We start from the raw sequence: 13,932 nt of genomic DNA, 5'->3' as shown, positions 1-13,932 counted from the left end.
TTAACATGGAGGAGAGAAGCAAAATGATAGTTGTCTTGTCTCAATAGGTGTTCCCAACTTCCTGCTTTAAAGTTAATTACACTTACTTAGATAATCCAGACATATAAAAGAAGGTGTATAAAAAGTATTAATTTATGACTACAGAGTAAAACTCGTCTAATTTGCTGTAAACATTCTGAAATGCTAACTCTATTAATAAACTTCCTAAATAAAAGAAACAAAAATATTAAGTCATATAATATATGAAATGTATTTTAATAATTTAAAAATATCTGAAAATTCTCAATAAAATTATTTGACACTATACTACAATGTATTATGTACATATTTTATGTTTTAAAAATGTCTGAACTGCAGTATGTGTTTTACTGTCAGATTTGAAGTAGCATTGTCAGTTTATTTTTTGTGAAGCGTGGGATTAGTCAATTGTCCTTATTAAAATTTTAAATAAGAAACATATATAAAACTATACTCAAGAAGCTAAGTGATCTCTTTTTTTTTTTTTTTCCATGAAATGCCAATATATTCAAAATTAGGTCATTTAGGCCTTATAGACAGCCTTTTTGGGGAAATTCTTGCAGGACCCTTCTATGTCATATGAAACTAAAGACTAGATCTTTAGCTGATGCAAACGGATTTTGTTCTATTGAAAAAAAGTTTTTAATTGCATTAATAGATTTAAATCATAGCATGAAAAGAGTGATGTCCTAGAAAATAGTATGAATGTTCTATTTCACTGACCTTCTTGTGATTAAATTCATTTTCAGCTGATTCAACAGGAACTCATTCCCTCTATACTACCTATAAAGATTATGAGTTAATGTTTCATGTATCAACAATGCTTCCATACATGCCCAGTAACAGGCAACAGGTATGTTTTTTAACTTTTCATTGTAATTTTACATTATAAATGTTTGACATTGAGGAGTTATTTTTTAAATTAATAATTTAAAACTGTATTGTTTTATATGAAGTTTGACTCAGTTGTATTTTTTTTTCTTGAAATATTATAAGGCATTAGAACTCTCACAGGATTTTTATGCTATATAATTTAGCAACTTATCCTATCTTCCCCATTTTATGATATTCTTAAAAGGTAATGTTGCCTGTGGTGAATGAGTTATTCTCAGTTTGAACTGGATTTACATCTTAAGTATGTTTTAAACATTGAATGGAATGAAGCTTGAAAATAGTCTTGTGGTTAAAATATGCATGTAATAACATTTTTAAAATTATTCCACTTAATCCTTATATTACAGATCTTGAAATATTTATTAATGTGTCAGCTTAGTAATAAATGCTTAACTTACCTTCAAGGTGTCTGCTTGTGAAGACAGAAAACTGCAGTGTACTTATTTCTGGAGAATTCCCTTTGCTTATGTAATAATTCAGAATATATTTAAAGCATTAAGGATGGCTAAAAAAAACAGCACAGCATCCAAAGTGTGCGGTGCACCAGTAAGGTTACTCTGTCTTGCCTGTCTTGGATATTTTTTGCGAATGAATTAAAAAGTACAAGCACATTTGGTATAATATATCAACATTAACACTTAAAAAAATAGAGAGGCAGTAAAATTGCTTGTAGGTCAACCTGATGATAGTTTGTAACTTTCTGCACTGCTACTCTGCATTTTTCTACATCTGCAGAAATAAGTGTTGGATTTATTTAGTCGTAGAATATTCTCTCATTGCCATGCAGGATATAAATATTTCAGTCATTTTGAAGAATCATTTTGAAGTCATTTTCACCTTCTTTTTAAACAGCATACAAAAGATGGTTACTGATTGTTAGAGCATATATGAATTCTATCTTTCATGTCTACCCTATCAATAGGTCCTGTGGGAGGAAAAAGAGATGTGTCAGGATAGCAAGAAAAAGATAAAAGAAAACAATTAGAATTCTTGAGAAAGGATAAATGAAAAATGAAATGGAAGAAAGTATATAATGTATTTATGTATTTTAAATAGTCAGTGTATAATGTTCTAATGTTTGGACTTGATGATCTTAAAGGTCTTTTCCAACCAAAAACAATTCTATGAAAATGATTCTGTAAGAACTGTTTCAAGTGAACAGTTAAGACAACTGCAAATTTTACTCCATTACACTTAGGATTTAGATGTGGTTTAAAGAAACTAGATTAGGAATCAGAAGAAACTCTTCACCATATGAATGATATGAATGTTTAGATGACTCACATCTTAAAATGTGTGGCTTTCAGACAAGAGAATGTTCAGCTGTATCACACACTCAACTGTGCCAATAGCTAGTAATCAAGGTATTGGATCATCATCACTGATTTGAGATTGCTCCACTTCTCTAAACTTTCACTTACACCTTATTACAGTACAGGATTAATCTAGTAAACACACTAGGAGTTGTTCTGTCTGTAATCAGTCATAACAATCTTTGACTGGAAAGCACATGTAAATAAGGAAAACTGTACACTATTAAGAAGATATAATACACCAAATGAGCTTGCCTTAAAAGGAAAAACTGAATATTTTTATAGCTAATCACAGGCACTGACAGTAAATATGGCCTTACTTGGAGTTTATTACTTTCGTTGTTGTCTTTCATGACTTTCCCTTGTTTGTAAGAACAAGATATCCTCTTGCCATGATCCACTAACTTTCATAATTGTTTGCTGTTTGTCAGCTTCTCTGCTGTGTTGCTCAGCCACTGCCTGTTACTGTCCTTTCACTTTTTCCTGTGCCTTCCTTTCATTCTCAATATTTCCTTATGTGTCTTTCTTTATAGTCAGATGCCAATTCTTGTGTATAGCAAAATCTTCCAATTTTAACTCCATGGTTTTCCCCAGCAACAAGCACTCCTTTCCACAGTGTTTTAGTAAGGTCTCATCATTGTCACTTTAACAGGTTCAATGTGGCAGTTTTCCAAGTTCAAGTAGTACGCCTATCTGAAGACCCACCACGTAATTTTTTTTAGGTGCTGGGATCTAGCAGTATTTGCACAGCATGGACACTGTCTTAATGAAATGTGACAAGTGCACCCAAATGACCAGAATTTAGCCAGCCTTAATGTGCAAAAGGGATCTATAATAATTTGTTTAATTTTCTTCTCTTACTGTTTAGTTCCAAAATTCATACTGAAGTATGAAATGTATCACCAGTGTTATTTCTCACAAGATAGGATAAAATTCGATTAGGTCTTTTTCCTTGAGACATTTTAGATACTGAAGACCACCAATGCAGTTGCATCAGTTGTGCTCAAGACAGAGAGAGACTTACAGGTGCTGTGGAATATGAATGTTGTTTGTCTTTTCAGGGTTTGGCTCGCTAACTCTGCATACCCAAGTAAGGGAAATTTAGGGACCATGGTAGCTTTCCTTTTAGGTTATGTTAGCAATGAAGACCCTCATTCAATAGTTATTTTTTGCTAGCTTATTGTGTATGTACTGGCGATGAGGTCATTGCATCCTATCCCCATGTCCCTTGTTTGGTAATGACTGGGCAAGGTATTGAGTCACTCTTCATCCTCTAGGACTATGACCTTCAATGAGCAAGCACTGAGCATTGCTTATATTCCAAATACCTGTGAGCCAAAAATAGGCCACACCAGAATTGTTTGTTGCTTCTTCCAGGACATAACTACGCCCTGCTTGGTCCCTGATCAGGACATCCCTCTAGTTTTAGAGCCAGCAGGAGATCCAAAGAGCAAGGTAATTTTCACTTTGGCTGCAACATAGGCTGGGAACTTTCAAGTCAGCTGCTCCTTCGCTAGGACAGAAAAGACTACCAGCCCTGGTGTGGCCAGTTTCTTTTCCTTTACTGGCCTTTTCTTCAAATCACAGTTCAAGGCTTTCCCCTTTGAACTTTACCTTTGTGATGTCCCTTTCCAAATCATTCCCTTGCAAGTTTCCTATTCACACATTTGCAGTCTGCTTGTGTACACATGGTCAGACCTGATTAATCCAAATCCATTCAAATAATCGTTTTTCACCTGGTTTAATGAAAACTTAAACACGAAACAGATATGCAATAATGAAATAGACTTGTTGAATTTAAGCTACTATTAAAATGGTTGGGATAACAAGATGTGTGGTTATACTGAACTCAGTTTAACCAGATCTGATGAAATATCTTTTCCATTTGTTTCTGGTTTTGGTATTGGTTAAGAACACAAATTGAAAATAAAACTTTTGAAACCACTTATTTTAGAAATGTACTAAAATAAGTTTGAAGATTTTCTCATTTGACTCAACATTTCATCAGTTAATTGAATGAATATATTTCTCTGCTATTTCAACAAGAATTCCTTGTTGTTTCGCACTTTGACTAGGCAATTAAAATTCCACAGAATTGGGTAGATTTTTATGGCTGGGCATAACCTGTAAATATGCTAAGTTTTAAGACAGTACTTTTCTTCAGAGATGCATATCTGAAAATTAAGAATTGAGTAGTTAAAACCTCAATATAGTAACTATTATTTGATACAAATAATTTTAATCTTATGGATTCTGCTTTTCTAACATATTTTCCTTAGTGGACTCCCATTTGCGTGTCTTGTATTCTTACATAAAACTTCACTGATTTCCTTTTGGCTGCCTGTCATACTTGATTGGGTTCATTTTCAAATTCTACCATGCCAGTTTAGACTAGAGTGATGTCAAAGTATGTTTGATGTCTCCTTACTGTAAGTAATCCTCTGTAATCTGGGCACCCTGTTGAGAGTTGCTATTGAGCTCTGCATTGGCATGAGACACTTTAGAGTATGTTAGAAAGGCAGATTAAAAAAAAAATTAATAATACAACAACTCCCAAAAACCCCAAACCTGAGCAGACCTCAAAATGGGAGAGGAAGGGGAAACTGAGAACATGGAAAAAAGGCTAGGAGGTAAAAGTTGGGAGGAAAATCTAGGTTATAGAATGGAAACTAGAAAAGGGTTTCTTAGAAGTCTTTTTGCTTAGTTCCAGTTTCCTTCAATTCCTTTTTCATTTTCAGTTTGCTATCCTTATCTCACATTTCCCAGGGACATAAGTGTTCCCTCCTTCTTCTCCATTCAATACTTTATTCTTTTTCTATTCCTTTATCCTATCCAGAGCACTTCTTTCCATCTTCCTGATCACCCTAGTTTACTTCTCTCGCCTTTCCAAGTTCTTTGCATTATGATACTCTGCGCACAGCCATGACTGTGCTTTGCCTTTGCATTGTGTTGACTTTCACTGACCACTTATGCATGACAGTTATTTATAACAGTGTTACACTGATTTTATTTTAAAATGTTGAAGAAGATCTCTGCAAGCTTGGTAAGGTTCTTAAAAATGATGACCTGACTTCCTGTTTCCTATTTTTGTGCCTCTTGGAGGTTTAAGCTCTTGAAAAATAGTTTAGGGATAAGAAAGGGGAACTGCCATAATTTTGAAATTACTATTTTTGCTAGTAAAATTTCAAACATTTCTAAAACTTAACTCTTATTAAGTGACTGCTATTCTTGCCTAAGCAACCTACGATGGCAAGTAGAACCCCCTAAAGAGGTCTACAAAAGCAGAAAATATTCTTGAAAACAGTGGTGGTCTTGAGAAATAAATACAACTTTCAACAGGATGTTTCTTTCTAATTCTGTGATTTTGCTCTGTGGAACTGTATAGGCATAGGTATGAACCACTGTGGCAAGAAAGAGTAATTGGGCAGTTAGTTATATAACAGAGGCAGAAATTAATCACCTCATAATTGGAAGGTTTCTTACAAATTTAACTGCGGTGTGAATTCCAACCTGTGAGATAATAATAACCTCTAAACATGAACTTGTGCTTCACTGCTATGATCTAATTGTATGGTTCACTAGCTCAACAAATTAATGTATCCCTGGCACACTTAGTTCTGTGATCAGTTCCACATAGTGTACTTTTACTGTAATCTGTACGCAACAGGATGTATATCTTAAATTGCTCAAATAGCCAGTCATTTTTATTTCAGTCATAAAAACCTGAAAACTTGACTGAGCCACATGACTTCTACCAAATACTATTTTCTGTTCTTATATCTGTTCTAAAGTTTCATCAGAAATCTTATTTCTTTAATCCGCATTTGGGATTTTGACTATGTTTAAAATAATATAGATATACTGAGTACTTCAGAATTGTGGGTTTGGTACTTCTTACTACCTTTAGAATACCATCCTTTGTGTTATTTTAGGTGATGTAATGAAACATATGTATGGATCTTAGGCTTTAGCATGTGCAACTTAGCTTTTTTTGTTGGTAGCTGAAATACTAACTTTTAATGAAACTTAGAAAACAGAAGCGAATACTCTTTTATTAGAAAAATTATGTTCTGTAAAATCAGCTTGATAGAGAAATTTTTATTTGTTCTCTCATAAAGTTTTCAAATAAAGTTATTCTTGTATCCTTTTTAGTTCCTCGTGAGCTAAGGTAAAACTTTAAGTGTGTGTATGCTATTGGTTGACAGTGCAAGGTCTTTGACAGACTTTGGGTGGATATTTAAAATGTAGCACATTAGACTACTTTTTTCCATCTGGTAATATACATGGATGTTTTATAAGCAAAGGTATTTAAGAAAAATGTGTAAAAAAAATTCTGTGAGGAAAGTGAACATCATTTTACTGTGTTGTTTTTTGTTTGGGGGTTTTTTTGAGAGAGAAGTGGTCCTTTATTGCTGGACATGTTTTGTAGTTTTTATTAAGTTTTAGCTTGTAACAGTGATTTAGTACTTTAAATTATTCCTTAAATATGTTTTGATGATAAAAACTACCAATTACAAGAGCAAGTTTTTAATTAATGAGTTTCTAATAGCTATTGTTTCTCCATAAGTATTTTGTGTCTCAGCTGTGTTCCTCAAGTATGCAGTTGTTAAAATTTGTGATGAGTATTCATGATAATCTATTTTTTTACAAAAAATAAGATAACAATATTAAGGACAATGTTTAATAAAAATGTAACATGGAAAAGGAAAATTTATTGAGAAAGAAAAGCAATTTATATTTTTGATATAAAAGCAACTATTACACTGTAAATAGGGAACTGATGTACAGTTCCCTATATAGTGAGAAATGTCAAGTGATGTAACTTTTTTTTTTACTAAAGGGATGCACTACAGCAAGAGAAATATATTTTTCTCACAGAATGAAAGAGAAATGAGTAGAAACTATGCAGAACTAGTGTGGAGATGCAAGAAAACTCACTAATATTTTTGTAAACTTAGCCCAATTTCCTTTCCTAATCTTTTTGCAATTCAATCCAGTATCCTTTATCTGTAGCTAGCCAGGATATGATTAATTAAAAGTTACTTCTGAAAAATTAAGTTTCATTTATTTTGGTTTGGTTGGGGTGTTTTTTTGCTAAAATGAAGAAATCGTGATTTTTTTTTTTTATAACTAATTTTTCAATGCATGTTTCTTGTCTAGCTGCTAAGGAAAAGGCATATAGGAAATGACATAGTTACCATTGTCTTCCAAGAGCCAGGAGCACTTCCTTTTACTCCAAAAAATATTCGTTCCCACTTTCAACATGTATTTGTCATAGTCAAAGTGCATAATCCTTGCACTGAAAATGTGTGCTATAGGTGAGTAGAGCCTTATAACTATTTAAGTTTGTTATTAAGAACTACAATGGAACTGCCTCTTCTAACAGTTTTGTATTTCCTAGAAATATTATGTATACGATTTTAAAAATTCTGCTACATTTTCTGTGAGTTTGAAACCCCAATGTCTCCCTTGCACACAACTAGAGTTATGGGGCACAGTTTCTAGACTTAAATGGGTATATACAGAACTGTGTTGCTGATTTATGGACTCAAAATGGGGATATAAGAAGTTAATGAAAATAAGATTTGCAGACATAGCAATATAAATTAATTTAGAATTTGTATTGCACATTTCCTTTTTCAAAGAAAGCGATTTAAAATAAAGTATTTTAGAAGGCTATTAACCTGCATAAATCCCTAAGTATGACAATAAGACACCGGGGTGAGTCATGGCCTTTGAGCACATGAATGAGTACTTTTGGGGAGTATAAAAACATCTCAAATTTCAGATGACCTTAACTCTCACATTTAAGTTACTGCATCATGAATTCTAGTGAAGTAACCAGGGTGGAAGCATAGTTCTGAACTGATTGGAAATTGTGCAAATAATAAGGACTTGAAGCATAATGGTGCAGATTTAGTGTGTATAGATGTTATTTATCCATTGTTTAGAATAAAATTAAAGTACATCACCAGGTTGGGTCATATTACTATCTTTTAGCTGCCTTTTAGAACTTAAGCTATCTTTTAGAACTTGATTTTGTTTCAGTAGCTCTTTTGTGTTTAATAATACGTGATATTTCATAAGTTACGTTTTTCTTATTACAAAATGATGTCTGTCTGTCATCCCAAATGTAACTGCATTTCAGTCAAACTCGTAGTAGTTGTACGTAGTTTGCACAGTATTTTGAAATCCTTTTTCAGTTGAAATACATTATGTAGATACCAATTGTAGGTATAACTGTATCAATGAGAAGAATATTCCTATTTCTTTTACCTCCTGCTGTGAACTGTCCATATCAAGACTTGCAGGTATTTTTACATTTTATGAACATAGAGTAGGCAACTTAAACAGGTGCAGAATGCTCCCATTATAGACACATTTGACATCAATACTTTTTCTTTGTCTTCACACTTCATTGTAGTAAAATGTTTGAGGATTCAAATAAATTCTGGTTCTATTTATATGTTTCTTAGTTTTAACTGTGTGACAGCTGAAAATGATAGTCGGACTTACATTAAAAAAAATTTTTTTTAGGAATACTTCTCTCGTTTATGTCTCCAAAAGTATTTTTATACTTATTCCATGAAAGAAAGGAGACAGTGACACCCTGAGAAGTCATCCTTGATAGTTTTTGTGTTAGTAAGAAACATACATAATGTCTTTTGTGTATTTAAAAGAAAAAAGACATTTTAAACCAGACAACCAATCAGTTTTCTTTGATGTATCTAAAATATCTGAAAATTGATGTGTCAAAGCTAAACCAAACAAAGTAAATGGACTGCACAGATCACAGTTCTGCTTATCACCTGATCTTTTTTTAGGAATTAACTAGTGTATTTTTTTCTTTCTGTTTCCAGTGTTGGTGTTTCACGATCAAAAGATGTACCTCCGTTTGGTCCACCCATTCCCAAAGGAGTAACTTTCCCCAAATCAGCAGTCTTTAGGGACTTCCTTTTAGCCAAAGTTATTAATGCTGAAAATGCGGCACATAAGTCAGAAAAATTTCGAGCCATGGCCACAAGGACACGTCAAGAATACTTGAAAGATCTGGCAGAAAATTTCGTTACCACAGCTACAGTGGATACTTCAGCAAAGTTTAGCTTTATTACTTTAGGGGCAAAAAAAAAGGAAAAAGTGAAACCAAGGAAAGATGCGCATCTATTCAGCGTTGGAGCAATTATGTGGAATGTGATTGCGCGAGATTTTGGCCAGTCTGCTGACATTGAATGTCTCCTTGGAATCTCCAATGAGTTTATCATGTTGATTGAAAAGGAATCAAAAAATGTTGTGTTTAACTGCTCATGCAGAGATGTTATTGGATGGACGTCTGGATTAATGAGCATCAAAATTTTTTATGAAAGAGGAGAATGTATTCTTCTGTCTGCAGCAGATAATTGTACTGAAGACATCAGAGAAATTGTTCAAAGACTTGAAGTAAGTACAGTTCCTAAACTGGAATTTCAGATTTTTTATGAAGAGTTACTTGTCTACATCTCCTTTGAGATATAATTAAAAATGTCCTGTTTATACTTCGGGAGTGTTTTCAGTCTTCAGAGAGTATTACAAGCAATATTCCTCACAACAGCATATGAAATAAGTGTTATCAACCCATTTTCAGGGATGAGGAATCTGATACCAATAATCTGATAGACTTGCCCAAGGCCATGGATGGTTTCAGTATTGAAATCGGGACTGAAAGGCTAAGCTTTTGTCTTCTCTTGTTGTAGCCTGTTCTCAAATCACACCTTTGCAGGTAGAAATGTACCTTAATTTAAAAATATACAAAATCTTAATGTGTACAATATACTCACTTTGACTTTTTATATTTACCCACATGAATATTAGCAGAAAAAATTGTATAAGTGATTCTGCTGATTTGTTCCTCTATACTGAGCAACTGCAGGAAGTAAAGAAAACTAGACCAATTAATGCCAGTTTTTACAGCTGGCTGGATAAAGTTTTTCAGAAGCTTGGTGACCCTGTTAGCATAACTGTCCTGTAACTGTTTCAGTCAGTACAAATGAACTGACAGTAACTCCAAGGTAAAAGTGCTGATGCATCTACTTAATGTGATTACACATCACCCTTTGATCTTAATTTAAGTGATGTAGATGGTCTCAGTTTTGTTTATATTAGAAAGCCTGGTGCTGAAAAGAAATCATTATGCTTACCATTTTCACACTGGAACAGTTGGATTGCAGCTGATGTTTTAGGGCCTCTGTAGTTCTGCAGTCACATTTAGTATTGCTCAATATCATGCTCTAAATAATAAAATTTTTCTTCCAAAGAACAATTAATCTTTCAATAGATGAATGTCTTTAAACTCTTCTTGCCACTGTTATATTATCCTTTTCATTGAGGTCTTCAGTTTCACTTTCCTTAGAAGGGTATTTCCCTTCTGAAAAATAGCTTACGCATAGTTTACTCCTATTAAACATTGCTAAATGAACAATATAAATTGCTTAACACAGATGGAAAACAAGATTCAAAGTTCTAGTGAAAACTTCTGCTGTTATTGTCGACAATTTCTTTTACTGTTTTTTTTTTTAATTTTTCGGTTTTACAAAACATGGAAATATTCCAGTTGCTGAAGATAGATCTTTAAAATTCAGTAATTAAAACCACAAAACAAAATGGTTATATATGTGTACTTGAATACTTCCTCTTTTTTTATGGTCAGATTTTGGGTTAAATAATGACAAATTTGCTTTAACCCTCAGAAATTTAGCATCAGTTACTGCCAAATTAACCTGAATATTAGCTTCAAGTATCTACTGCTATGAACTCTGGCTGCCTTCTCTCTTTCACTGCAGCCTATCCAACTTTCACATTGCTTAAAAGAATTAGCTGTCATTAATTGTTTTAAAGCTTTTTTCATCCCCATTTCTTACCTCATATTTTTCTCCTTTTTCCCTGCTTCTTCCTCTAACTTGAAAGCTGCATATTGATGTTATTCCTTAGGTTTTTTTATGATGCTGAGTGCTTTCTAAACAGTCCTTGTATACACGTTGACAGAGAAACTCAGAGGTAACCATTACAGCCACTAAAAAGTATTTGAAACTCTGATTCCACACTTCATATGCATAGTTTAAAAACCTTTTAAGTGACTGAGAACACAGCTAAGGTCAACAACCACATGTGCCAGCAGATGCTAAAGATGAAAGCTCAAACTGTGACAGAATATCAAACTTCAGTGACCACACGATTTACCATTTTCGGTCACTACTAAAAGCATTTCTTAAAACCAGTGAGTAAAATGTTGCAGTTACTAGATGAGATTGTCAAAGAAATAACTATGTTTTATTGCCGGGGCTTAAATCATGCAGATGAATAGGAAACCTATCTGCATATCTGGATTAAGCAAAGATGTGAAAAGCTCAGACTGTGATTTTGGTTTGAACCAAAAGAATCAGTTCAGGACTAAAAAAAGAACTGGGATTTGTCACTCAAGAATCAGATCTGTATTTGGAGGGGAGAGTATCTAGTGATATAAAGTAGAAAGAGCAGCAAAAGCAAACTATATATGAACTTGGTGGGCTGTGTTTGAAAGCAGAAGAAGCAGTGGTTCTGAGCTTTAGGATAACAGAGAATGGCTGAGTCATATAAGATTAAGTGAAAACCCTGAATCTTTAGACAAGAATCTCAGTAGACAAAATTTCCTTAGAAGCCTGTATACTAAAAAAATTGGGACTTAGAGAATCTCTGTCTTTTAATTTCATCTGTATTAACTGCATTCAGAAAAGCCAGCTCTTAGTTCATGCATGGCAACATGTTGAGTGAAACAGCAAGCAAGCAAGAATAATGACCTATTTTGAAGTGGAACAGCACTATGTTTTATGTGACATTACTGTGTAACATGCAGTGTCACCTTTTAGGGGATGTACTTATGGATGACTTGATCTGCTGGAATCCTTTCCATTGGGAATAGATGAATATTTGGCAGGAATGTTTATCTTCCTTCTTTTTCAACCTTTTAATATTGAACTAACTTGAAGAGATTTTGAATGCTCTGAATTGGATAAATCCACATACTTTGACATAATCATAAAGAGGTGTCTGCCCACCAAAAAGATTATTGTCTAGCTTCATAAGGATAAAGTTCCATCCCTCAGCTGGGGATATTTGCCTTGCCGGAGTGTTATAGAGCATGGCGAGATCTTTGAATGATCTGCATTATGAACAAAGATTTTTGATAATGTGGTTTCACAGTGGTTAAGTTTTTGTTCTAATTGTACTAATGGAGCTAAAATACATACTGGTCTTGTGACACTAACAGAAGGGAATATTGGGGTAACTCACAAACTTAGCTTGGAATGTGGACTAGAATTTGGTCTTCTGCTGATGCAGTACCCTAGCATACATGCTATTGTATGATTACTTTTTACTGGGGAAAACTGTTGAGGACTTTGTTACATAGTATATACAAATAAGCTTGCTTAACAAAGTCTGAATTTGAAGAATTTTGGCTACTCTATATAATGACAGAATTACTTTTCATTGAATATGAAGAAAGTAATTTTTTTGTTTCTAAATTTCCCAGTGACATGAAAACTTTTATCCTATTTTAATGATGTCCACATCTGGAGATGGTGGTAGTTAGGAATCTGACTACAAGGCAAAATAAATCAAAATTATCTTCATTGCTATGGTCTTGAGGAAGAAACGCTGCTAGAACTGAAGCATTTCACTCAATTTGGCTCGTTATATCTCAAGTTTAATCCTGTCAAATATGGAAGAAAAAAATTCCTGCACACCTGCAGTCAGTCTGCCAACAAGAATGAAGTAACTGACAGAACAGCATTTTACTTGCTTTGTGTTTTGAAACTAAAGCAGCTGTTAAGTTTTCAATAAGATATAAATGATATTGTGTTAATGTTGGGCAGGGGGGAAGGAACTTGACACAGGTCAGCTGCTTGCTCTGAGGATGTAAGATTTTTAGCGTTGTGAAATGTTCTGTTCATTTTGTTTTATGCATAAACATTCAACCACAAATGTCAAAATAATTGTTAGTATTAGTATATTTAGATATTTAAGGTCAAGGCATACATGGCTTTCTAGTGTTTCCAAACAGATCTGTTTGTGTGCTCAAAGAAGTGAGTGTCCTGACAATAGCGTAACAATCTGCTACTTCTTTAGATAGTGACCAGAGGATGTGAAACTACAGAAATGACCCTTCGGAGGAATGGGTTGGGCCAACTTGGATTCCACGTGAACTTTGAAGGGATAGTGGCAGATGTGGAGCCCTTTGGTTTTGCATGGAAGGCAGGCCTACGGCAAGGAAGCCGCCTGGTTGAGATTTGTAAAGTGGCTGTGGCAACTTTGACTCATGAACAAATGATTGACCTTTTACGTACGTCAGTGACAGTAAAAGTGGTGATTATTCAACCACACGAGGATGGAGCACCTAGAAGGTAAGGAGCAACAGTTCTCATTGTGACATTTGTATCTGCTTGGTTGGGTTTTTCTTTCTCTGCTGCTGCTGAAGTGATGGGTCTTTTATTGGAGGCCCTCAGGAAATGGATATTGTCTCTCATGTTTGGTGATAATATTACTGAGGTTCCTAAAGCAGTCTTTTCCCCCAAACCCCTGTTGGCTTGTAATAGAAGATAAAATGGGATCCTGTAAGAAATTTAATGGAAAATTTACTTTTATATGGCTTTGAAAGAGTAAGAAGTAAACTTTAGTGCCTTGTGACTGAGCTGTT

The 13,932-nt window shown here is 34.0% G+C and overlaps 1 protein-coding gene across 8 annotated transcripts in view; it reads left to right on the top strand.

The window, feature by feature from the left end:
- The window catches only part of SIPA1L2 (signal induced proliferation associated 1 like 2), a 224,505-nt gene that overhangs the window by 161,286 nt on the left and 49,287 nt on the right, over positions 1 to 13,932 (top strand). For all 8 annotated transcript variants that reach the window (XM_054821154.1, XM_054821160.1, XM_054821159.1 and 5 more), the window contains 4 exons: positions 768 to 871; positions 7,386 to 7,543; positions 9,086 to 9,662; positions 13,365 to 13,639. In XM_054821154.1, the coding sequence (XP_054677129.1) occupies positions 768 to 871; positions 7,386 to 7,543; positions 9,086 to 9,662; positions 13,365 to 13,639 (1,114 nt within the window). The remainder of the gene's footprint in view (positions 1 to 767; positions 872 to 7,385; positions 7,544 to 9,085; positions 9,663 to 13,364; positions 13,640 to 13,932) is intronic.

The sequence above is a fragment of the Grus americana genome, chromosome 3, assembly GCF_028858705.1.
Source record: "Grus americana isolate bGruAme1 chromosome 3, bGruAme1.mat, whole genome shotgun sequence".
Classification (NCBI taxonomy): domain Eukaryota; kingdom Metazoa; phylum Chordata; class Aves; order Gruiformes; family Gruidae; genus Grus; species Grus americana.
Note: the sequence above shows the minus strand (reverse complement) of the source record. Positions and strands in the feature narration are given on the sequence as shown.